This window comes from Gymnoscopelus braueri, assembly GCF_963280865.1.
Source record: "Gymnoscopelus braueri genome assembly, chromosome: 14".
In the NCBI taxonomy this organism is placed as follows: Eukaryota; Metazoa; Chordata; class Actinopteri; order Myctophiformes; family Myctophidae; genus Gymnoscopelus; species Gymnoscopelus braueri.
In genome coordinates this window covers 30,931,921-30,956,757 of record NC_137619.1, presented here as the reverse complement: position 1 = coordinate 30,956,757, position 24,837 = coordinate 30,931,921, and the positions used below count along the sequence as shown (strand labels likewise).

Genomic DNA, 24,837 nt, shown 5'->3' with positions numbered 1-24,837 from the left:
GAGGAGTGAGGCACTCACTATGGGAAACAGCGCCATCTGGCGATGCGACAGAGCTACACAATACGCTCCCGGGGCCCAGTATGCAGAGGGTATGTCACGTGACCGGCCGTCCTTCCCCTTTCCGGAAGGCCATAAAAGGCCGGTCGTGACGTATTACTTCCTCTTAACACAGTTCCTCTGTTTGCAGTGGCGAAACAAAGGGGTGTTTGGTGAGTGCCTCACTCCTCAACTAAAAGAACCGGGGTTACCTACGTAACCTTGAGTTATTTTTCGTTTGAGGTTGTGAGGCACTCACTATGGGATCTATAAACCCCCCGGAAGCGTTAAAAACGTTCAATCCCTGAAAGAAAACCGCACATGCCCCCTCCGGCCCTGGGGCCCGCACATGACGGGCCCTGACCTCTGGGGCGCCCAGACCCATCGGGCCCGGACGCGGCATAAGGGATAAAATAAAGGAGGCCCTGACAGACCGAAGTCTGCCTTATTCAGCTAATAGACAACAAGGTCTGTCACCTACTAACCCTTCAACAAGGGAACAGGTCCCCCTGCTCCCGAGACCGACAGATCGTCAGCCCCCCGGAGCACATCAGGAGGAGAAGGCACCTCAAGTAGATGAGGCTGCCACGCCCAGGACTGCGTGCGCCACTGAGGAGGCCGCCACGTCCAGGCTGTAAAAGGCCGCAAAGGTCGAAGGTGACGACCAGTTAGCGGCCGTGCAAATCTCCTGGACCGAAACCCCCCTAGAGAGGGCCCAGGATGCAGCCACCCCCCTAGTCGAGTGGGCCTTCAGTCCATCAGGTACTGGGGTCCCACCACTAGCATAGGCGAGCCTTATAGCCTCAACTATCCATCTGGAAAGCGTTGGCTTGGCAACCGCCTTCCGCTGGTCACCGCGGCCATATGAGACAAACAGTTGCGTAGACGACCTGCTGGCCGCCGTCTCCCGACAGTAGAGCCTCAGGGCCCTCACTGGACAAAGACAATGCAACCGTTCATCCTCCGCCGAAGCGAAAGGAGGTGGATGAAAAGCTACCAACTCAACCGGGGCCGGTGCTACCACCCCGGTCTTGGTAACAAATGCCAGGTTCGGTTTCAACAGAACCCTCCTGTCATCACCAGAGAACCTCAAGCACTCCGAACTTACCGAGAGTGCATGCAGGTCACTAACTCTCTTGGCCGTAGACAGGGCCAAGAGAAGGATAGTCTTAAGACTCACTATTTTCAGGCTCGCAGTCTCGAGAGGCTCAAAAGGAGAGAGGCAGAGTGCCTTCAGCACCACCGCCAAATCCCAGGCCGGAAACAGAGCCCTGTTAGTCGGCCTGGCCCGTCTGGCGCCGCCCATGAAACGTCGCACCATGTGATGTTTGCCAACCGTCCCGACATCGAAACCTTCGTGGCAGGCGGAAATGGCCCCCAGGTACACCTTGACCGTCGAGAAAGCCAAGCCCTGATTTAACCTGCTTTGCAGGAAAATAAGAATGCTGCGCACCGAAAAGCCACCACCACTGGTGACTGTTCCCGGCACCATGACACAAAAATATTCCATTTAATGTCATAGGCAGCCCTTGTAGATCCGGCCCTGGCCCCCTGAATGGTAGCTACCACATCAGGGGGCAAACCACACGAGTCTAAGTTGGCCCTCTCACGGGCCAGACCCACAGGTCTAGGTCCCGGGGGCTGGGGTGCTTGATCTCGTTCCCTGCTTGTCGCAGCAGGTCCTCGATCGGAGGGAGGCGCCACGGCTCTGCGTAAAGGAGAGGAGTTATCTCCGATCTCCAAACGCCCCATGCTGGAGCCACCAGCAGTACAGACAGACCCTGAAGTCTGAACCTCTCTAACGTCGGGCGGATCAGCTCCAGCGGTGGGAATGCATACAGCAGTCCCCTCGGCCAGCTGTGAGCCAACGCATCCAGCCCCAACGAGAGGTCCGTTGCCTTCACTGAGAAAAAGCGAGAGCACTTCGCGTTCTCTGCTGAGGCAAATAAATCGACCTGTGGCCGGCCGAACCTGGTCCAAATCATGTCCGCCACTTTCGGATTGAGTGACCAATCCGTGTACCAATACCTGCCCCTGGACAGCAGATCTGCCCCGCTGTTCAGGAGGCCTGGGACATGGACCGCCCGGATCGACAGTAGACGCGAATCGCACCACAGTGTCAGCTCGCGTGCCAGGTTGTCCAACACTCGGGAGCCTAAGCCTCCCTGCTTGTTGATGTAGCACATGGATGTCGTGTTGTCCGTCCTGACCAGGACATGACAACCGCTGATGCGCGCCTCGAACCACTTGAGAGCGAGGAGCACCGCCATCAGCTCCAGGTAGTTGATGTGGGCCAGTTGTAGACTGGAGTCCCACACTCCCCTGGCTGCATGGCCCTCGTGAACGGCGCCCCAGCCTGTCAGGCTGGCGTCCGTCGTGACAACCTTCCGTGAAATCACCGCACCCACACTGACACCCTCTGACAGAAGAAGTGCGTGTGACCACGGTTCGAGTGCCTCCATGCAACGCGGAGACACCACGACCCCTCGAGACCCCATGGTGGGTGGGATGTTGAGATCCCGCACCCACCTCTGAAAAGGTCTCATAAGGAGCCTGCCTAGGCGGACCAGGTGTATGGCCGAAGCCATGAGACCCGCTGCCTGCATGCACAGCCTGTACGTGACTTTCTTTCCTACTCGAAAATACCTCACACAGGCTAGGAAACTGTCTATCCTCTCCATGGATAGGCGTGCCACTAGCGTAGTTGAATCCAGTGAAATCCCTATGAAAGAGGTTTGTTGACATGGAATCAGCACGCTCTTTTGAAAATTGATGGTGAAACCCAACGACGTCAGATGTGAGATGGCTATCTCCGTGTGTCTCGCCACCTCTTGACTGGAGACTCCTGCCAAGAGCCAGTCGTCGATGTAAGTCGACAGACGTATCCCCTGTCTCCTTAACGGAGCTATAGCCGCCTGTGTGCATTTCACAAACACACGGGGGCTCAGGGACATTCCAAAACGGGAGGACCGTGTATTCGAAACCGAAGCGCAGAAATTTTCTGTGCGGTGGGTAGACAGGAATGTGGAAACAAGCATCCTTCAGGTCTATACTTGACCACCAGTCGCCCTGACTCACCGTGCTTAATAACGTCGCGGTCGTCAGCATGCGAAACTTGAATTTCGTTAGGAATTTGTTGAGACCCCTCAGATCCAGGATGGGTCTTACACCCCCCCCCTTTTTCTTGACCAGAAAGTATTTCGAGTAGAAACCCAGTGGTCGGGAGATAATTATTTTATTGCGCCTTGCGGGAGAACCTCCTCCCGCAAGGTTATCGCCGCTCCGCCCTTCGCCTGTGAAAACACTACTTTGTCCGACATAGGGGGTTTCGCGGAGAATTGTATCTTGTAACCCTTCTGTATGGTGCGAAGCACCCAAGGTGACGGGTGGCAAGCTTTCCATTGCGCCAAGCAGCGAGCTAGGGGGTGGGGGAGGAGTGCCGCTGTCACTTGTCTCACAGACCGGCCGGTCGTTGTCATGGAAACCAGTGACGCGACCGATCGCTCCGGTGGGACCATACGTGTGGTCGCCACTAGAGACGGTGTAGGCGTTAAATGACTGACTGGGAGAGTCGAGGGAGTTACGTGACCCCGCACGTGATGTCTCCCTGACGTCAACCTCCGGTCTGAACGGGTTGTAGTCCTTGTAGTCATTCTGCCTACCTTCCGTGCCGCCATCTTGTGGAAATCTCTCACTAAAATGGCGTTTTGGCGCCCTCTCTCGGATGGGAGGATTGGGAGGCAAAATTGGCGTGACCCCTGTACCAAGGTGCAAAGGCGCCCTCTGGCGGACAGGGATGATACTGATTTTATTACCTGTGGTGATTTTATTTTCTGCATTGGTGTAGATACATTCAGTAGTTTTGTCCCACAAGTGTTCGGAAAACCGATAATTGGGTTTACCGAGCACTGTGGGCTCATAGTGGGACCATCGAGAACGGGAGCCCGCCATAAAGGTGGCTCCCACTCTCCTTGGTCTACATGCAGAGTTGGAATAAGACAAGGTTTTGTAACATTCAACAAATTTATTGGAACAATTACAGGGTATTGCATTACAGACCTCACAGAAATGTGCGACAGTTTTTGTTGTTTGGCTGTGGAGGAGTGGTCCATGACTCTGTCCTCGAGATGCAAAAACGAACCCTGTCTCTTCCCCGTTAAAATCGGGGGGGGGTCCACGTCCCTCCAGCCTGACTGTGCAGCTCTGGGTGGAGCGGCTGGCAGTGTTGTTTCTCCCCCCAAGCCTGCCTGACATTGGGAGGAACAAATGGGCAAATGTCACCTCACCCGCCCGCGACGGGAGCGAGTTGTGTTGCGACGTGGAGCCCTGGCAGCAGAGGTGGGGCGAGAGGCTTGAGGTCGAGTACCGACCTCCTCTTGGGGCCTCTCCCTGTCCCTGGACGTAGCCGGTGTGGGTGCGTTCGGGGGACGACCTGGATTGGCGGGAGGAGGAGCGTCCTCCTCTCGCTGCAGGTCTTTCCCCTCAGGACCTGGTGTTGGAGGAGGAGGAGGAGGAGGCGAGTGGTTCGAAGACGCCCGTGGCGGCCTCCTGCGTCGTCCTTCTCTCCTCTGTGAAGGATTTGATGAAGTTGGCACCGCCCTTGAAAAGGTTCTCAGGGTCCAGGTCGAGGGTCAGAAGCTGCTTTCTGGCCTCCTGCCCGGCTTCGCCTGGGAAGTGGACGAGGTCCAGCCACCTGGTCCGTTCCTGCATGGCGCAGAGGTCCAGGGACCTACCGGTCCAATAAGTGGCGTGCAGGTTCAGCTGTATGATGAGCTGCATGACTAGCTCGATCTCCTCAGCGTGTTCGCCCAGTGCAGGTTTTAGGTCCTGAAGCAGAGCGCTCAGGGAGCCTTGTAATAGGGTGCTGGCGTTGAGAGTCTTGGCGACGAGACCCGTCGCTTTAAAGGACCTCTCAGTGGCTGCTGAGGCAGCTTTTTCTTTCTGGAGGGTGAAGGTAGGCTTAGAGGTGAGGGAGACACGTCCCCTGCTCATCGCCCCCAGACTGGTGGCCAGAACAGAGTCCATGGGGGGGAGACTGAGTCCCAGTCCTAGCCCCCCTGCCACGCCGATGTCGAAGCTGAGTCCAGATGGGTCAGCGTGGCCCTTCCAGGAGGACTGGAGAGCTTCCTTGAAGCCTGTGGCCACTGGGAGCTTTCTGGTCCGCGGGCGGCGAGGCTCCTGGGCGACCATGCCCGGGAACGAGGGTGCAGCTGCAGCGGCGGAGGCTCGTGGTTCCTCTACCTGGAGCTGCTGGCCGCATCTGAGTGCCGCCCGTTCGAAGACTGTATAGACGGAGAGCTTAGGAGCGCTCGTGCCTCGTCAGCCTGGCTCGTAGGTGCCTGGAGAGAGAGTGGGAGAGAAGAGAGGAGGGGGGCGGGGGGGCAGGAGGGACCAGCCCGTACCGGGCTAAGCATGACGACGTCCGAGGAGTCCTGAGCAGAAGGGAGCTCCTCATCGTCGTATTCCTCCTCGTTATACTCGCCTTCCTCGTACTCCTCCCCTTCGTTGTAATCCCCCTCCATGTAGTCACGATCGTCCTCCAGCTGGCCGCTGGAGAGGAGCAGTTGGGGTGGGGGGGAAGAGGGGGAGAGAGCCTGGTGCTGTGGGGGCTGAGGTCGAGTCCCCATGGCGGCAGTGGCTGCTTGTTGTTTTCCGCGGCCCTGTGAGAGGCTAGCTCCGCTCTCCGCAGGGCTCGAGGCGGTAGGAGGTGGCATGGTAGCATCACCGGAGCGCCGTGAGTGTTGAGGTCCAACGCTCGCGGCAGTTGAGGGTGGGGTGGGGGTGCGTGAGGGTTGCTGCGGGGCTAACAGAACGACACTAGTCCCGCCAGCATTCCCTGCACAGGCCCTGGCCTGGCCGTATCGAGCTCTCAGGAACCTCTCTGAGTAGCGAGAGCATGCTCCGCAGAAGGAAACCGGGTCGGAGAGCGCGTTAAACGCGTGAGCTATACCGAGACAGCCAATGCATATACGGTGTGGGTCATCCCCGGCAATGGTGGCGGAACAGTCGGGGAGTCCGCACTGTCTCGCTGGTAGAGGGCCCTCGTAGTGAGAGACGCCCTTGTAAGAAGCCATTGTGTGGTGGTGGAAGGCTAAGCTAACAGCTCTATTCAGGGGGTTAGCTTAGTGAGAGGCGCTAATGCTGTGGCTGTAGCCAAACAGCTAAGCTAGTAGCAGCTAGCGGCTATGGGGCTAAGTAGCAGTTAGCAGCTAATGCCGGTTAGCCGGCTAATGCCGGTAGGCCTGACTCACCAGTACCACGAGGCAAAAAGAAGTTGATTAAAGTTTGTTTTTCCGATGCGAGAGAAAACCCGTGGGTGATTAATCCGAATCGCCGCTTTGAGGGTTATAGCTGGTTTCTCTCGCGGTCCAAAGAAGTCGAAGATGAGTTGAATAATTGTTCTTTTCAGTTTTTATAAGCGTGTAGCCTTGTGCATCTGTCAAACAGAGGAACTGAAGAGGAAGTAATACGTCACGACCGGCCTTTTATGGCCTTCCGGAAAGGGGAAGGACGGCCGGTCACGTGACATACCCTCTGCCCAATACTGGGCCCCGGGAGCGTATTGTGTAGCTCTGTCGCATCGCCAGATGGCGCTGTTTCCCATAGTGAGTGCCTCACGACCTCAAACGAAAAAGAACCGATCTTTGCGAGGCGTTGTGAGCTTGTAGATGTAAATCTTGGTACAGTATGAGACCTCAAGAGGTGGCTGTCCATAGTGGAGTCAGTGCTGCTGAATGGGGCCGAGACATGGACGCTCACAGCACAGTAGGAAAGGGCCCTGGATGGCTTCTACACAAGAATGCTACGCATGGCACTTTGGTGTCCGCCGGCGAACCTATCAGAAACGTGGACCTCTACGGGGACTTACCATAGGTCATAGACAAGGTCAGAGAGAGAAGTATGAGGCTGGCTGGGCACTGCGTCTTGCATACAGAACTGATGACAAGCAAACCGACACTGTGGGAGCCAACCCAGGGCACAGCCAGGAAAGGAAAGAGGTGTACCACCTGCATCATTTTTAGACACACTGCATCGTGACAACGGAGCTAACAACACTGCATTGCTCACGTCTGATGCTAGACAGGAGGGTGTGGAGGGCAGCGATTCAGGAGTCCCGATGTGGTTTTGGACTAGTCTGCACTCTCGCATCGCATCATTGATATGGGGGCGTTACCTTATTGACTCCTTCTCATACCCTCCCTTCTGTTTTTTTTTATCATTCTGTCCCTCCAGCTTCCAGACCCGATTAATTATTCATTATTTATGAAAGGAGGATTTTGTAGACGCATCTGCCAAGTTGGGCCCCTTCCCCAATACATCATACTGTGTCTGTAGCTCATCTGTCTCAGTAACACCAAGGAGGAGTATGAAAGCACAGAAGGAAATAATATAGAAAATTTCATATCAAGTCAGGTTTTTTTTCTCCCTCCTCTCTCTCTCTATCTGACCCATACTGTACTGTAGCTCTCTCCCAGCAGCTCTTTAGCTGTATGCCTGTGCTTCATCATTGTCAATTAAGGTCCACTAACTGGGATGGTTTCAAGCCTTAGGGTGTTTGATGAACTGTAAGTTTTTCAGTATAACAATATGCTATAGTGCTACTCACTCTATCCATGCATACAGTACCATACTTCACTCCAATGACGGAGACTTGAGCAAGTATCAGTGCTTGGTCTTCCTTACAGGCAATGCAAGCTCATGAGCTGACAAAATCCTGAATAAATCCCTCTAAATAAAAGTTAAAAGTTTTGTATAAACTGAAAATGTAATCTACTACAATAGAACATGTTTAAATGAAATTCATTTAAAACATATTTTAGATGAACATTGCATATCCTATTCTGTGAACCAACTTACTTCAATAGCACAGGTTACCGGTTCACACTTGAGCACACAATGACCTCTGGCTTCTAGTTAGTAAGGAAGTAACAAAGTGCTAAGGACCTAAAGAAACATTGCTTCATCTGTTTTAAATTAGGCATAGACCATATGTTATTTGACCATTTCTCTCTAGATATTAAAATTGGGGGATAACTTTTGTTACAGCCAACATTCAGTGAAGCAATGAAATGAAAGCTATAAACCCATTCTGCCTCTCTAAGAATGAAAAATACAGGCTCCTTGTCCACGGGTGGCCTTATTTCAACTGAAAACCTTTTTTGTTATGGTATTTTGATTCAAGTTATATTTATAGCCCTCTTTTAAGGCTGCCTTGAAAAGACACATTCTCTCAGGCTTATGGCAAATAGTTGTTGTTTGTTTTGTTTGGTTGTTTGTTTGTTGGTTGTTTATTGTTTTTGATGTAAAGCGTCCTTGGGTTTGGCGCTATATAAATTCAAGCTATTATTATTATTATTATTATTATTATCCTACTTTCTGGCAAAGTAAAGAGACAGTTCACAGCTTTAGCATTACTCCCTGTAGCTTGATTTCATTGGTTCCCAAACAAGGAAACAGCTTATAAATGGTAAATAAAAGGTGTATTTATATAGCATCTTTCTCCAAGTGGAAAAAGCGGCACTCCAAAATAACTTTTTAAATCTGCTCTGAGGTGTTCCCAATAAATGAGAATGTGTATCTGAGCCAGTCTCGCATGCTATATTTTGGAGTGCCGCTTTTTCCATTTTGGTGGCATTTTGATTCAAGTTAGATTTATAACTGAGCACCCACTGCCTAAACAAAAAAGGCATCCAGAGGAGGCACACCTGATTTTTTTCTTAGGTGCTTTACATTCACCTTCTTTCACACACACACATTCACATATCGACAATGGAGGAAACCATGCAAGGCACACTTGGACACGCAGCCAGGAAGAGCTCGGTATCGAACTGGGACCCGTCCGATTCCAAGGCGGCCACACTACCTCCTGAGACACTTCTAATGGCGCCCTATTCTGAACAGAATTTACTTTCTGGTCAACCTTGTAACCCCATACTCCAGCTGCATTAACTAAGAATCAGACACATGATTCACAGAGCTGCGAGTGTGTGGAATAGCCATACGAAAGATAATTTGACTGATTATTGGCCATTCAGCTCTCCCTGCAGAGTCTGCCAGGATTCCAATCCCCGCTTCATAGGACATAAAAGCCAGATTCATACTTAAATAGCCGACCTTTCAAGCTCACAACGTGTTACGGATGCGACTCTTTGTGATCTTGTAGGTCTGCTATTTTCATCCAAAGTAAAGCCCAAGTATTTTAGGAATCATTATAGTCCAAAAAATAAATCTGCTGAGATCTTAGTGCTCTTTTTTCTGAAGTACATTATCAGATTTTTACTCTGGTTGATCATAAGCCGACATCTAGAGCACCAGAGATGAACAATATTTAGCATCTTCTGCAAATGATCTCCAGACTCTACCAGGAGGATAATATCATCCCCATAAAGTAAACATCCTACTGTACATTAGTTTAAAGAAATTCTAATGTCTGTTCAAAGTCCAAATCAAAGCCTTCTGTAAATCTATAAAGCATGTATAAATGGATTTGTATTCCTGCATTCTTGCTTTACAAATAACTGTGGTTACTGTATGAATGAATATATAATCAGACATATCAAAATACTGCAAAAGCCTGTTAAGATGAATATATATTATAGACCGTACTTTTGAGACTAATGACCTTATAATATAAAGTGACCCTTGGATAATTCCTGGCAGGCTTAAGAATTGGCTTGGAGATAGACTTATACCAAAGAGATGGATTATTCCATCTCTTAACCGTATAAAAACATGTTGGCGCATGCACATCTCTATAAGACCTCACATGGGCCACACATACTGTACAAGGCATAATGGTGAAAAGGGTCCAACAAGGTGTCACAAGGTACACAGCGTTTTAATTGTGTTATACCTGTATACACAAAAAGTATATACAGGTCAGGTAGCAGTTCAAACACTGTAACAAATACATATTCATACAATACTCAATAAAGCAAAATTAAATAATAATAATAATGTCCATTATTATCCAGCCATATCCTCTACTGGGTTTTGACCTAGTCTTGTTTTGGTTGCTGTGGAACAACAAGCTAACCTAACAGCTCCCTCTGGTAACCAGTGGGCTATATAGAGTAGATTGGCTAAGCAGCAAGTTTGTGTGTGTGTGTGTGTGTGTGTGTGTGTGTGTGTGTGTGTGTGTGTGTGTGTGTGTGTGTGTGTGTGTGTGTGTGTGTGTGTGTGTGTGTGTGTGTGTGTGTGTGTGTGCGTGCGTGCGTGCGTGCGTGCGTGCGTGCGTGCGTGCGTGTGTACATGTCCAATGTCTGTAAATATTGCCAAATCTTTGGACTCTGTATGTATGTAATTGCATCTTTGTGTGTCTTCATGTTGCCAAGTCTTTGTTATTGATAGGTCTGTGTGCTTCCATGCAACTGATCACGTGTGCCTGTGTCCATGTGTGTGACATTTTTACTGTATTTATTCATGCGCCAGAGGAAGGACTTTGGGGAGATCTCTTGGCATCCATCCGTGAAGGCTGATGCATCACGGCCAGGCTCTGCTGTCCGCTCTGCTCTGCTCCGTTCTGTCTGTTCTTTGAAGCAGGACTGCTTGGCTTTGCCATTGCCAAGCCACAGGGCAGAGGATAGTACGATTCCAACACATTTCTGTCCCACTGACGGGCCTTTGTATGTATGTGTGTTTTGTGTGTGGGGGCGGCAGTGGCTCAGGACTCGGTAGAGCAGCTGTCTTGGAATCGGATGTTTTCCAGATCGATCCCCATCTCCTTCTGGCTTCATGGAGTGAGAAAGACACTGAACCCCTAGCTTCTCACGATAAGCAGGCAGGCATCCTGCATCGTCCAGTCCACCGTGTGTGGGTGAATGTGTAGTAAAGCGCTATGGGGTCTACACTAGTTGACTAGAAATGTGCTAGATAAATTAAGACCATTTACCATTTTGCATTTGAGATGTGTGTCTATGTGTCAGTCAAAGCTGTGGTCATTAGGGTCTGTCAAAAATGCTGCCTACTGTATTTCATGAGCTCTGTTTTGGGACTCTTGACAGAGTGTAATGCATAATATGCACTAGTAACTTTACTAGAGTTTCAAAAACGTAATCGTCAAAAATCCATCCATGTAAGAAATAGAGCCCAGAAATTTGTCAGAGGAGAAACAGGTTAATTCTGACAGCAGAAAATCTCAATCCTGCTGCAAACCGTGCGATATCAGCTCTCTTGTAAGTTTAAGCAAAATGCTGTGGCAGACATTATCTATCTTAACATTAATAGCATGTCAGATTGTATGTCACGATGGCAATAAGATATGTATATTATAGCAATGGTCACATTGCAGGATCTTGGTCAAAAATGTCTAACACTTCCAGAACGTTGACAGCAGTTGTCTTTGGTAGGAAGCAATGAGCATGCCAAGAATATTGATTCTGACTCACAATGACAGAATTCCTTCACAATTTTCAATTTTTTAATGGTACACTATTGTCATGGCAGAAGGAAGAAAGAAAGAAAGAGGAAATGTATGACCAGGCAATAGTCACCAACGCCCTCTCCAGCTCTTGACTTTTCTCAAGAGACATGTCTGAACCACACTTGAACCCATTTCTAACTGTCTCGTTTTTGCCCTCATTTATCCAGGCAAGGTGACTAAAATCTATTTTCTCTCTCTCTCTTCCCTCCTCCCCCCTCTCTCGCTCTTACTATCTCTCTGTTGGTCAGATGGAGGATGTAATAGCCCGCATGCAGGAGGAGAAAAATGGAATCCCCATCCGCACAGTGAAAAGTTTTCTATCCAAGATACCCAGTGTTGTTTCAGGTAAGTTTCCTGCTATGTATGGTCTAGTCTCCTTTCCTCTACAATTCTCTCCTCTCCGAGCCTCTGTTTGGCTCCCACCCAGACAGTACGCACCCAACCCCAATTCAGTACTTGCCAAACAAACATTGGACCCATTTAGAAATATATCTGCTTGCATATCAGACGGACAAAACCAGAATGTCCCGAAAGTCTCATTAAGGTGGTGTCCGGGTGGAGCAGGGTTACAGTACCTGACCACCCCTGTGGAGATAGGATCTATTTCTCTGCGTTGCCTCCGGCTTAGACGAGCACTCCGACAAACACAATTGTCGAGATTAGCTCCACACACACACACACACACACACACACACACACACACACACACACACACACACACACACACACACACACACACACACACACACACACACACACACACACACACACACACACACACACACACACACACACACACACACACACACACACACACACACACCTTAAATCCTAAAGAGCCATGCCACAAAAACACATTATCAACACATTATGCCTACAGTACGCCTAGTATAGATTCTAATCAACACAATCCTGCCCAGTCATTGTACCCCTTACACAGCCCTTGGTAGGTCACCTGGCCTGGTTTTTCATTTTCAACATACGTTTAATATTTTTTTCTTCTGCCTCCCTTTTATAATGGAGGTCAATGGGGCTGTGATTGGACTGAAACCTTGCACAAATTTGGAGTCACACATCATAGATACGTCATAGATGACTGACATCAGTCAAAATATGGAGTTCCACCTGGTCTGGCTGAGATATGCGTTCCACTGAGTGCACCTTTCTGGTTGATATTGTAGTGTAACCCTATTACAGCTCCAAACTACTGTCTAAATGATATTTAGATCAAATATTGAATCTATAGTTGTAGCCAGTTTGAATTATCAAGGTATCAAGTTGCAGTAACTGAAAATAGCAGCAATTAGATATCAAAGCGAAAGTTCAAGATTTGTAGATTGCCTACTGTTACTGAAACAATAGTTTCAGTCTCCAGTCCACTGACTTACACCAACATTACTACTGTCACAGCACAACACAACTTTGGGAAACGTGATGCTAATACATGGATGGCTAATACATGGATTACCAATACCAATATCTAGGGCTTCCAGGGCTTTCCCAAGTAAGTTGTATGAGCCTACCTGTTGGCTTGCTGTCTCGCCACCGATCCGACGTCTGTCACTTGGTCTGCTCACTGTGGTCAGCTCACTGTGGTCCAACACTGTTTAGTATCGGTACTCCATTGACATTAATACATGTGGACAATAACTTGAAACACAACTTTGTGGGAAAAAGTGGAAACTCTTGCAATTCTGCTCTCCGTTTGCGACACTCAAACATTTCTCTTCCAGCTCCAGACCGACACCTGTTTCGAATAGACTCCCTAAACACTCTGGCACACCCCCTTTCAAACTAACACCTGCTTGGTGACAACAAGGTAAGCCCACTCCCTGAGCCTGTCAGCCATGTTGTACAGCCAGTAGGGAGATGGTGTGCCGTGACATTACCAAAGATTGGATTGGTGTCTGGCAACTGAAAACAAACACCTAACCTTCATTCTGAACCGCACATTACAGGAACTGCTTGTGATTTCACTGTGATTGATAAAAAACGGATTGTGGTTTTGGGAGTATACTGCCCTCATCTGAAGTCATATAAGAATTCCGCGACCGGGGAAGGCTAGCCTTTCTACACTTTCATGGAGAAATTTTGACCCTGGTGTTGGGTAGGACGAGTAGCCCTGCCTGAAGCTCATAAGAACAATATCAATATATTCCCTGGCCAAGCAGGGATTATGTATCTGAAGAGCGGTAGTCTCCCACATGGGAGACTATAGGGTTCCAATACCAGGGTAGGACGTGAAACGAACAGATTGCAGCTTTAGATGGAAGAGATGAAGAGTGAGTAAAATGCCTCAGGATGCGTCTTTCTCCCATGTAACGCGTTCGCATCGCAATGGTGACAGGCCCTGCAAAATGTATGTTGATATCATCATGTTGTGAAATGTGATGTGAGTGGAATTCCTGGAACGTTGACTGGAGTGCTCCACACCTCAGGGAACGAAAAATGTGCGTGTGATTGTGCACTCTCACATCATGTCTGAGTGCGATTGCATGCTCTCTCTCTCTCTCTCTCTCTCTCTCTCTCTCTCTCTCTCTCTCTCTCTCTCTCTCTCTCTCTCTCTCTCTCTCTCTCCTCCTTTTCCCCTCTTTTTCGTGTATGTTGGCTTATGCGGGTGTACCAGGCACTCAGAAATCCACAAGAGACTCCACAAGAATTGTCGCGTTCAGTCAGAAGCAGGGGAAGAAGACGTGTTGTCTATCTGTGATTAACCCATTAAGACCTGAGGCCGATTCTACAAATTCCTTCTAAATCAGTAGTTTTCACACTTTTTTTGCCAAGGACCTCGAAAATTATATGTATTTGGCCACGGACCCCCACATCTGAAAATGTTTTGTGCCAGGGACCCCCCAGAAGAGAAGATTTATGTAAAAAAATATTACACGTAATTTTCAATATTGAGCTTGTATACAGTATCTGCAATTTTTTACGAACCACTGTGTTTGTATGTTGCTATGTAGCCATACACACATGTGCACGCACGCACACACACACACACACACACACACACACACACACACACACGCACACGCACACGCACACGCACACGCACAAACCATGTCCAAACTACTGCATGAGAATATACTTTTAATCAATCTGGAGGCTTGTTAGGGGATTACCTCACACATCTCATTTAAGCCCTATCCTTGAAATTGGGTCATCACATCACATCACATTACCAAAGTGTGAAAATGGGGGGGGGGGGGGGGGGGTATTAATGCTACTAATCCCCAGCAAAACTCATCTAGTTATGTGGTCCATGTTCACTGTAGCTGCTTCCATTAACCCATTCAATCCGGGGACGCATCTCATTTGTCATTTTAGATTTCTTTGGCTGTTCAAAAATAGCAGATCTACAAGCTTGTAGCTTGTAGATCTGCAATTTTCGTAAAAAATCGTGAACATTTTTGCAAATCTTTGAATATGTATTTTTTTAAGCGAACATTTGTAACTCAAATCATTGCTTCTGCGGGGTCCCTGGAATTAAATATTTTGACATGGGGGTCGGCGGCCAAGTACGTATCATTTCCTCGACATTAAAAAGTTTGAGCACCACTGATATAGCAACAGGTTAGGATTTAGAAGACATCACAATTTTTCTAAAATAGCAGATCTACAAGCTCATAGTGCGGCACTCGGTGCCGCACTATGAGCTTGTAGATCTGCTATTTTTGAATAGCCGAGACAGAGATGAGTTCCCGGATTGAATGGGTTAAGACAGCTGCGATCCCCTCATTAATCTGCACAGTTCATGCTGTACGTATATGCAAGGGTTGATACACAAAGTTATGTTGTGTTTTTTGGGGGAAGTTATGTAAGTTTTCACAGAGCCTGAGAACAGAATGGGGGAGGGTGTTCAGTGTACACTAGTGATGTGCGGGTCGGGTTTTTTCATGACCCGCCCCGCCCCGCCACGGAACCCAACCCGCCTCAACCCGCCCCGCGAACCCATATATAAAGCTATGGCTCAACCCGCCCCGCGACCTGCGGGGCGGGGCGGGTCGCGGGTCGTACCTATAATTCTGTAAAATCATGAAGGAAAATAATCTTCAAGTATACACCCCAAGTGTATTCAAACTGTTTTATTGTCTCCGCCAGGCCGAAAGGCATGGCGAGAGAGTATGTTTTACCCCCTGTCCGTCCGTCCGTGTGTCAGTGTGTCCGTCCGTCCGTCCGTCCGTCCATCTGTCTGCGAGCGACTAATCTCCAAAACCGTTGGCCCGGTCGCTGCGAAACTGTGCACACACACTCCCTGGATGCCAATTCAGAACCTCTGCCCCAAATATTTTACATGGCCCTGTTATAGCGCCACCAGGAGGCCGATTTGTGCAAAATAAATTTTTTGATATTACTCCTACAGATTTTATCCAAACATCACGCAAATCAGTACACAGTATCTCTATAGTCATGTGATCAGCATGGATCTGACTGATTTTCCATATTCCATCCTGATTGGCTAAGGTTGGCTTCCAAATACGGGCAGCCGTAGCTTAGTGGGTATAGAAACCGTTGTGTAATTAGAAGGGTCCTTGAGCAAGACACTTGCACCCTGACAACTCTCCCCCGAGCGCTCATCATAACTGAACAGCCATCAGCTGGGTGAAGCTGAAACTGAATCCCCCCCTTGGGGTTAATACATGTCTACAAAAAAAACTAAAGAAAAAGAACAATCTCACATACAATGAAAGCAAAATCAGATGCAGATTACAGACATGGAGAGGCAACGAGTTGCTGACAGGGACATACGGTGCTATAATGATGGAGAGTGTCTGTCTCACCATCGTGTCCTCCTTTGACCTTGTCCCTCTCCTGTTCACACTTCTAGTGCATCTCCCCAGCCTCCAGTCGCCTACTTACTGCCACACCTGTCAACATGATAGACAGCGATAATAGCTTGGATGGTAAATTTAGCCAGAATGCCCATGTCAAATGTTGAGTGAGGGTAAGGATGCCTGCAGGGAGGAAGCTGCTAACATGTTTGTTGTGATGTGAAAATGACTCATGCTTAGACACTTTTCATTTCTAGATGAATTCATTAATGCTTCCTGCTTCTATTTTATCGTCGCTGTCAGGCGCAAAAATTGCATGTCCAAAACTATTACTTTTCAGGAAATGGAAGAAAAGGACATGTGTTGCAACGATCCAATTTACTCTGACATTAGCTCATAAACTCTCGATTTATGAGCACACAACACGTTACATCCGTAGTGCGCAACTAACGGCGTTGTGAGCTTATGGGAGGTCTTTCCCAGGTGTTTCGCCCAGGCGGACAGGGTTTTGAGGTTAGGTTTAGGCATTATTTCTGTGAGGTTAGGGTTAGGGTTAAGGTTAGGGTTAGGGATAGTGTTTGTGGGGTTAGGGTTAGGTTTAGGTTTAGGCATAGTTTTAGTGAAGTTAAATGTTAGGGTTCAAGCGCAATCAAGGTGAAACACCAAGGAAAGATGGAGTCCCGTGAGCTTATAGGTAGAGCTTAAACGGTTATGTTTTTTTTTTTTATCTAAAATTTTTATCCCACGATTTTGTAACCCTATTTTTTACACCCAGTGCCAATTGTCTATGTAATCCTGGGCACTACCTTCCCTCTGCCAACCTAGGGAGGCCAGGGCCAAGCTCATGCCTCCTTCAATGCATGAGAGCCAACTGACCTTCTTGTCACCTGACAGGGGAGAGTTTCCCTGGTTGGACGTTGCGCGTGGAAGGAACATGTTATTCCAACCAGTTCCCTTCCCCTCCATCAGGCGCCCCAGCTGGCCAGGGGGAGGCAGTATAGTGACCAGGATTACTGCATGTTTTTGTGAGGGTACCTACCCTAGGAGACACGGGGAGAACGGTTATGTCTTGTCGTAAATCTTTGGTCTGAACTAGGCTTAAAACCACAAAACAGACTGCGTCTTAGAATTGGCTCAGACAAATTATGTTGTTATACAACGGGTACTTCAGCATGCCCTTGTGCCACTATGGACATTTGTATTAATGGGGTAAAGCCAAGGAGAGGTGGCTTGGAGGGGGTGTCGGAAGAGTATATCTGGCACTGGATGGCCTATTATCTACCCACATGGTGCTAGACGAGAGGAGCTAACATGCAGTAAGCTATAATGAGTTGAGGTGGGTAGGGTCAGGAGGAGATGCAACTGTTTTGCCTTCTATTTCCATTTCCATGCAAAAAGGTATGTTTGGCTTGACTGCACATCAGTGATACATATTTCATTTTCTTTTGTTCCAGGTTCAGATATTGTGCAGTGGATGCTCAAGAATCTAAACATCGAAGACCAAGGTAACGCACCATCAGAGTGTCAAGTTATCATTTGAGTGAGCTGAAAAATCTTCATCAAAATGGGTGGATGGAGAAGTAGTGATCTTTTTTTCGTGAAGCAGATCCAAGCTGTTTGTGAATTTGTTTGTTTGTTGCTAAGTTCCCGAGGGCACTCATGGGAAAGAAAACAAATAGGGGTGAAGGAATAATCTATGCTTTGCAAAAGAGTTCTTAAATTAAAATTATTCTTGTTTTTCATTATTGATAGATAATTAGACAGGCATGCAAGTGGACCACACAGTGGTACAGCAGTTAAATTCCCAATCATTCCACATTTATCTAATTCATCTATCATTCAACAACATTACAAAGGTGACAGCAGCTTATTTACTCTGAGATGTTCCTTGTAAATGTAAAATGTTTCGCCTTGTTCCATATCATAAAATGAAAATGTTATATATTTTAAGTTCAATTCTATAAAGCAAAAAACGTCTCACCCTGTTTAAGTCTTACCTGAGATACTGGAGCTTGAAAAATATTATTTTACCAAACAGACCATCTGCACCCTCTGATCTGTGCAAAGGTTTAATTCTCTTTAAGCTTTATGACAGAGACCTTCCAGGCAAAAAGGGTCAAAAGTTAATTCAACAATATATAGACTTACAGAAGAGTCAATAGATTAGCCCTAATGCGGGGCATCCAACCGAGAGAGAGAATAGGTCTGTCTTCCAACAATGTGGCCAAACACAGAAGACAACAGTAGACTGCAAGATGCCTGGCAGACTATACACACTAGCCCTGCAGACTCAAACAGTGTTACCTTTTGGGTCCTGGAGCAAATCATTTTCTTCAACTAGTAGCCTACATTTCCCCGGAAGTGAGGTTCTGCTGAATTCCACTGTTTAAATTCTAATTCTGAAGCGATGGTCTTAAATAACATGCATAATATATATTTATGTGTTTATACAAAAATATGTTTTGAAGTGGTTGCCCAATTTCCACATAAAATCTCACTGAGAATATTTAAAGACCTGTTTCCGATCAATTGCATAAGCATGGTAATGATGTTGTTTACATTTCGAGGAGCCTGAGTTTCGGAAGCTGCTGGCCACAGGCTGTCTGTAGAAATACTGTGGTGCAGAAGTGCAGTACTTATAACAGAACTACGCGGCCCTCACACCTATGTCGCCCTTCTGTTGTCATAGTCCGCCACGCACCCTTCTTACGACGTGTCCCAACTGTCCGAGTGTAATATTGTATTGACCATTTTGTATACATGAAGGCAGCATGTAGTTTGACTTCTGTGACGCAGAAGTCTTTCGAGAAATTATAATGAATTCATATTGCAGAATATAATTTTATTATGAAAACAAACATATTACAAAGGTGTGAGAATCAATCACTTACAGACAATTAAAGCAGCTGCTGATAATCAACGTTGTCAGTTACTCCCTCCTCATACCCACAATAAAAACATTCATGCCATTGGTTCTCTTTCCCCTGGAGGCAGTATAGAGCTAGCCATGATAGAACACTGAGGCAGAGGTAGACGCCAACTCGTTCATTAGCTTGCCCTTGACCTTTTGTTAATGGTGATTGAGAAAGCCAGCATGACAACATCTTCATTGTGCTACTGTCTGGGTCTAAAGGTCCTGCATGGCTGGCAGCTCAGTCCTGGTGATGTGCTGTGCTGTTTTAGCCACTTCACCTTGGCTTGTTGCGGTCGTGAGTGGAACATTTTCCATATCAAGCAGTGAGCCATTCCTTAACAATGGTGCCTAACATGATGTGACTAGTTGAGGTTTTCACTGATGTGAACCCAGTGAATCCCTAGCTCCATGTACATTATATATGGCGCAGTGGGGACCGGCACCCTAGTGGCCATAATCTGGAACAGTAATGGATTGTTTATGCAAAGTGTACTAATTCTATGGAAATGAAAAGGGGGGGGGGGGAAGTAGCCTGTGCATGAACACCTCCGTAGAACCAAATGGCATTTTTGGAGTGACCTTGTAAAACCCATTAGCCGCCGGCGGCTTGCAACTGCTGGACCTTTCTGGTTCTGCCAACAGCCGATGTGGGGGCCTGTAGCCAGTAAAAAGATACAGTGAAGAAAGGTGAGAAATGTAATACAGAGGAGAGAGAGAGCGAGAGAGAGAGAGAGAGAGAGAGAGAGAGAGAGAGAGAGAGAAAAGGAGTTTGAAAACCCAATCCAGCACGTGGCCGGCAGAGCGCCCAAACACAGGTTCAACTGAGGGTCACAGGTCACATATCTGGCATGGGGGGTGTATATCTGTTATTTTTAAATAGCCAACGCTTACATCTAAAATGACGCGTTATGACATGTTTTCCCGGTTTTAATGGGTTAATTTAGTGTCCAAATCGACCCTACACTCTCAGAGTTAAACACTTAAGCCCTATTTAAAATGCTCAAAAATAGATGCGATGCGTTGTGAGCTATTTTGTAGAAAAAGAAAAAGAAATTGTTTCGGTCCTCTCTTGCTGGGAGGTCTGGGTGCGTGCGTGTCATTTGTATAAGTAACATAGTATTTGCTTGTTCTTGCACTTGATTTATTGAAAGGACGTGTTTGTGTGTGTGTGTACGTGTGTACAGTATGTGTCTCTGTCACTTTTTGTTTATGTATGTGTACATTCCAGTGCCTTAGTGTGGTAGGGTGATTCACACACATTAGTGATGTATTGTTCACATAGCTGACTCAACATCCCTCTGCAGTTCCTTTGTGTGTACGGGTGTGTGTTTGGTGTGGGAGTGTGTGTGTGTGCGTGTGCGTGTGCGTGTGCGTGTGCGTGTGCGTGTGCGTGTGCGTGTGCGTGTGCGTGTGCGTGTGTGTGCGTGCGCGTGCGCGTGTGTGCGTGCGTGTGTGCGTGCGTGCACATATATCTGCCTATGCATGCGTGTATGTGCATCCCTGTATTTTGTGTGTGTGCCTGTGTTTTAAATCTCTCTCTCTCTCTCTCTCTCTCTCTCTCTCTCATGCTCATGTTGTCTTTAGTGTTTGTACTGTATGCATGCATCTGGATGTGTGCATGCAAGTGTGAGCAAGTGTGTGTACAGTATATACTTTTGAATATACTTTTTCTAACAGTGATCACACTTAAACACTTAAGCCCTATTTAATACTCAAAGTCACAAAAAAATACATTTAATTTTCACTAAATTCACAAGTACACAAGCTGAGCTTGTAGATGGGTAGATTTTCTTTTCTTTTATTCTTTCTCTGTTGATAGGACCACAATGGAAACAAGTCCACAGGACAGCCCAAGTGTTTTACTGTACCTCCGTGCTGTTTACATTTTTGACTAATTAAGTATTCAATCAATCAATCAAAAGCCAATTTTTTCAACATCTTTGACTTTTTTGGGGGGAAAACCTTTGAAAGTGGTTTTAACACATCTTTAATTTAAGTCAAAAATAAGGATCATCCATTTTCAATATTGTCTGCAAGCAGTCAATAAACAGACTGTCACAACTGTGTCCATTGCAATTTTCTATCAATACTTGCATGTCTTGCAAATACTGTATACATAGGAAAGGTTATAGAATGCCTTGCTGTAAGCACATAACTCCTTGAGGAACTGACAAGTCTGCTAAATATTATGAAGTGATACATTAGTAGTGATAAGTGCCAGTGATATGGAAGTGGACTGGAATTTTGTTGTCAGTCTCTTTTTTTGCTATATTAATGAAGGCATCAATATGGACACATTCCAAATGATCCCATTATCATATTTACAGTAGAAGTAACTCTGCTATGCAGTCCTACGTTCTCCCACTGCAGCTTTTCATTAGACAACTAAACTGCCCGGCCTCCCAAGTTCCTTTTAAATGTTCTTATCTAAGAGTTCAGTTGGGATGGATTGAGGTTTTGCACCTGCACTAGCAAAGACAAAAAACATATACAGTATTAGTCATTCTATTGCCTTTGTTGTTCTAGTTCTAAGTTCATGTCCACCAACTGATTTTTCCTTCTCTCTCTACACACTATGCAGTCAATAAAATAATCCTCATTTTCTAAAGAGAGTCAGGATGTTCCTGAGCATCTTCTAACCCCCCCAGTTTTAGATATTGTTATTGGTAAGACCAATCCTGGCCCAAAAATGTTAAACACAACATGTTTTAGCTGATAGATAGATAGATCAGCTGAAACACAGGACAGACACAGAAAAGGGAGATACAGATGGGAGTAGCAAGAATACTAATACTACTCTAAATAAGTAAATAAGAAGGAGTAAGCAGGTAGTAATGCACAGGGACTAGGAGATGAGTACCAGAACCCCAGGTATACTACTGAAAGAACCCTTTGTTAACAGGGAAACAGCAGTAGCATGTAATCATGTGGTTTAATTTATTTTCATTTGTTTATTTATTTACCAGGGACAGTGCACATTAATCAACATGTCAGTTTTCACATGCATGTAAATGAGTCAGAGTCAGCCAGAAGCAAATTTGCATCTGTTGTCCCTGAGCAGGCTGTTAAAAAGTGGTATAACTATCCATACAAAAACAGACATTTTTTTAAACAGACATATAAATACAGTACAAGACCAGTAAACATAGTACAGGAGACAGAACAATTACATTTACCCATGATTACAAATTTGATTTTCTTTAAGCCATCTCTTAAGGTTGAATTTGAAGGTCACATAGTTGGTGGTCTCTCTGCGAGGCTCTAACAGGGAATTCCATTTGTCTACTGTGATATTCCTGTTTAAGTAGTCTGTGACCTATAAGGTCAGGACCCTATCTCCAGTTTCAGTAGCAGAAGGCTTGATATACAAGTACACCCCCTGGACATGACGCTAGTATGATTCCATTGGGGTCAATGGAAACAAGACCGCAAGGACTTTTTTGGACGGACCTTTTAGACAAAGTATTATAAATGTAATTGTGCTGTTTACATTTTTTGCCTAAAAAATATTCAATCAATCAATCAATCAATCAATGATGCAGGGACTTACTCCCAATCCCACCCTTGATGCTGAGTGCCATCTTTAGTTTGACTCGGCCGGGGATTGAGCCCCCGACCTCCAAATATCAGGACACGCGGACACTCTTAGCCTGGCATACAGACTAATGATTTTGTTCTGGCAGATTGCGGCTAGGACAGCAGGACACTCTAACCACAAGACCACTCTGCTCGTAACAATACTGTACGGAGCAATGTTAATTGGTCCCCGTGATTAGTTTTTCAGCATAGAAACCTTCAACTATGACCTGAGCACTAATCAAAAGTAATTATGATGGAAAAGGCTTTCAATGCCCTTTGGACTGATTCCACTGAAATGCCACTTGTCTAATAAGTACCTTTTGTACCACCTGTAATTATACGATTTAAATTGTTACAGCCTGAAGGGCCAGTGGAATTCATGTACATTACAATACACCATTCATCTAGGTATGGATTAGCATATATGCTGAAGACAAAATCATTTCAACAAACGTGTGAAGCTCTTACAGTATGTCTAGTTCTTATTTCCCTAAGGCAGATAAAACCTGTCTCAAAATCTATAGGTCTGTTCATCATATAGAGATGGGCGTGACAGACATTGTCTAGCTTCATTAAAGCCTTTCATCTAAATGACACAAATACAATTTAGATTTCTCATCATTTTCCTTTAAATATATAACATGGCTTAAGAAATGTAAGCGCATTACATTTGGCCATGCTCCAAACGTTTTTTTTTTTTTGGCAAGTACCCGGCAATACAAAACAAAATCTGTGGGATATTTTCCCTGTGGGCTCTGAGGTCTGCCTTTCTTGGCAGCCTTAAGCCTGATTTATACTTGGTTGTGCATCATGTCTTGCACAGAAAATGGCAGATCTACAAACGCACAACATGACGTGCGCATTTGCGGAGGCCAAAATAGTAATACATTAATACAATAACTTGACAAAAACAAATATCAAAGGATGAGGTGAAAAACATTTTCATAGCTTTTTTTTTTCTTCAGTGTAAGGGAGGAAGTTTTTGTAAAAAAACCTTCAACAACTTGTGCGTTGTACCAGTGACACATCAAATATGTGGTATTGAAAATAAAATAAAGTATTTTTTCCTAAGTAATACAATTTCTCTCAATTTAAGCATTGATACACAATACAACCTTGTGATTGTGCACAGCCGAACTATATGCAGACTTTTGGGTTATGCACTCGGTGTGCATAGTTTATGTTTTGGACAGTGATTTAATCCTATTGGTGTGTGTGTGTGTGTGTGTGTGTGTGTGTGTGTGTGTGTGTGTGTGTGTGTGTGTGTGTGTGTGTGTGTGTGTGTGTGTGTGTGTGTGTGTGTGTGTGTGTGTGTGTGTGTGTGTGTGTGTGAGATGCCTGGGGTGCATTTCTCATTATATGCACTCTCACCAAGACAGTCCACAGATAGGAACAATATAAAGTTGTAACAAGGACTGTGTTTGTTTGTTCCAGTGGAAGCGTTGCACCTAGGGACCCTGATGGCCGCCCATGGCTACTTCTTCCCCATCTCAGACCATGTGCTCACTCTGAAAGATGACGGTACTTTCTATAGGTTTCAGGTAAGAAACGCTCAATCATGTAATGATATTCTTGCCATGGTAGAAAGTGACAGCGTAGCCTGTAAAAGTATCAAATATACTGTATAATATAACATATCCATATACAAGGTCATCTGAGTGTCAGTTGCTTTACAAAAATCACGTGTCTTTTTAAGCAAGTTAATTGTATAAACTGGCACACTTAAAGGCCACAGTACAACTGTAAGCCTTTAAAACTTTGGCAGAGTATAGGCTACCCTGGTTTACATGAGGCTTTGCTGTTTTACTTCCCAGTCTAAATTATTCCACAATATACAATATATTCAAAGGTGAAGACATATTGCATACTTTGTGTTAACGAATACATACTATTCTGACACACAGTGTTACTGTAGGTGTAGGATGAACAGCGTTTAGCAATTTTCCACCAAGCTCTACTGAATCGCCCAGGGCCCTAGGTGTATGCACCAGGCAACACACTCCCCTTAACATCTTATTTAACATCTTATTTAATCACATTCAGTCAGGATCATGGTGCCCAGAGATGGCTCTGGGTCTTCACTTAGTGCTCACCCAAAAGCACTTACACAACAC

The 24,837-nt window shown here is 46.2% G+C and overlaps 1 protein-coding gene across 1 annotated transcript in view; it reads left to right on the top strand.

Moving 5' to 3' along the window:
* rgs7a (regulator of G protein signaling 7a) overlaps window positions 1-24,837 on the top strand; it is a 94,030-nt gene that overhangs the window by 54,316 nt on the left and 14,877 nt on the right. Inside the window, exons 2-4 of the mRNA XM_080450187.1 lie at window positions 11,707-11,803; window positions 17,685-17,735; window positions 24,158-24,264. Of these exons, the coding sequence (XP_080306313.1) occupies window positions 11,707-11,803; window positions 17,685-17,735; window positions 24,158-24,264 (255 nt within the window). The remainder of the gene's footprint in view (window positions 1-11,706; window positions 11,804-17,684; window positions 17,736-24,157; window positions 24,265-24,837) is intronic.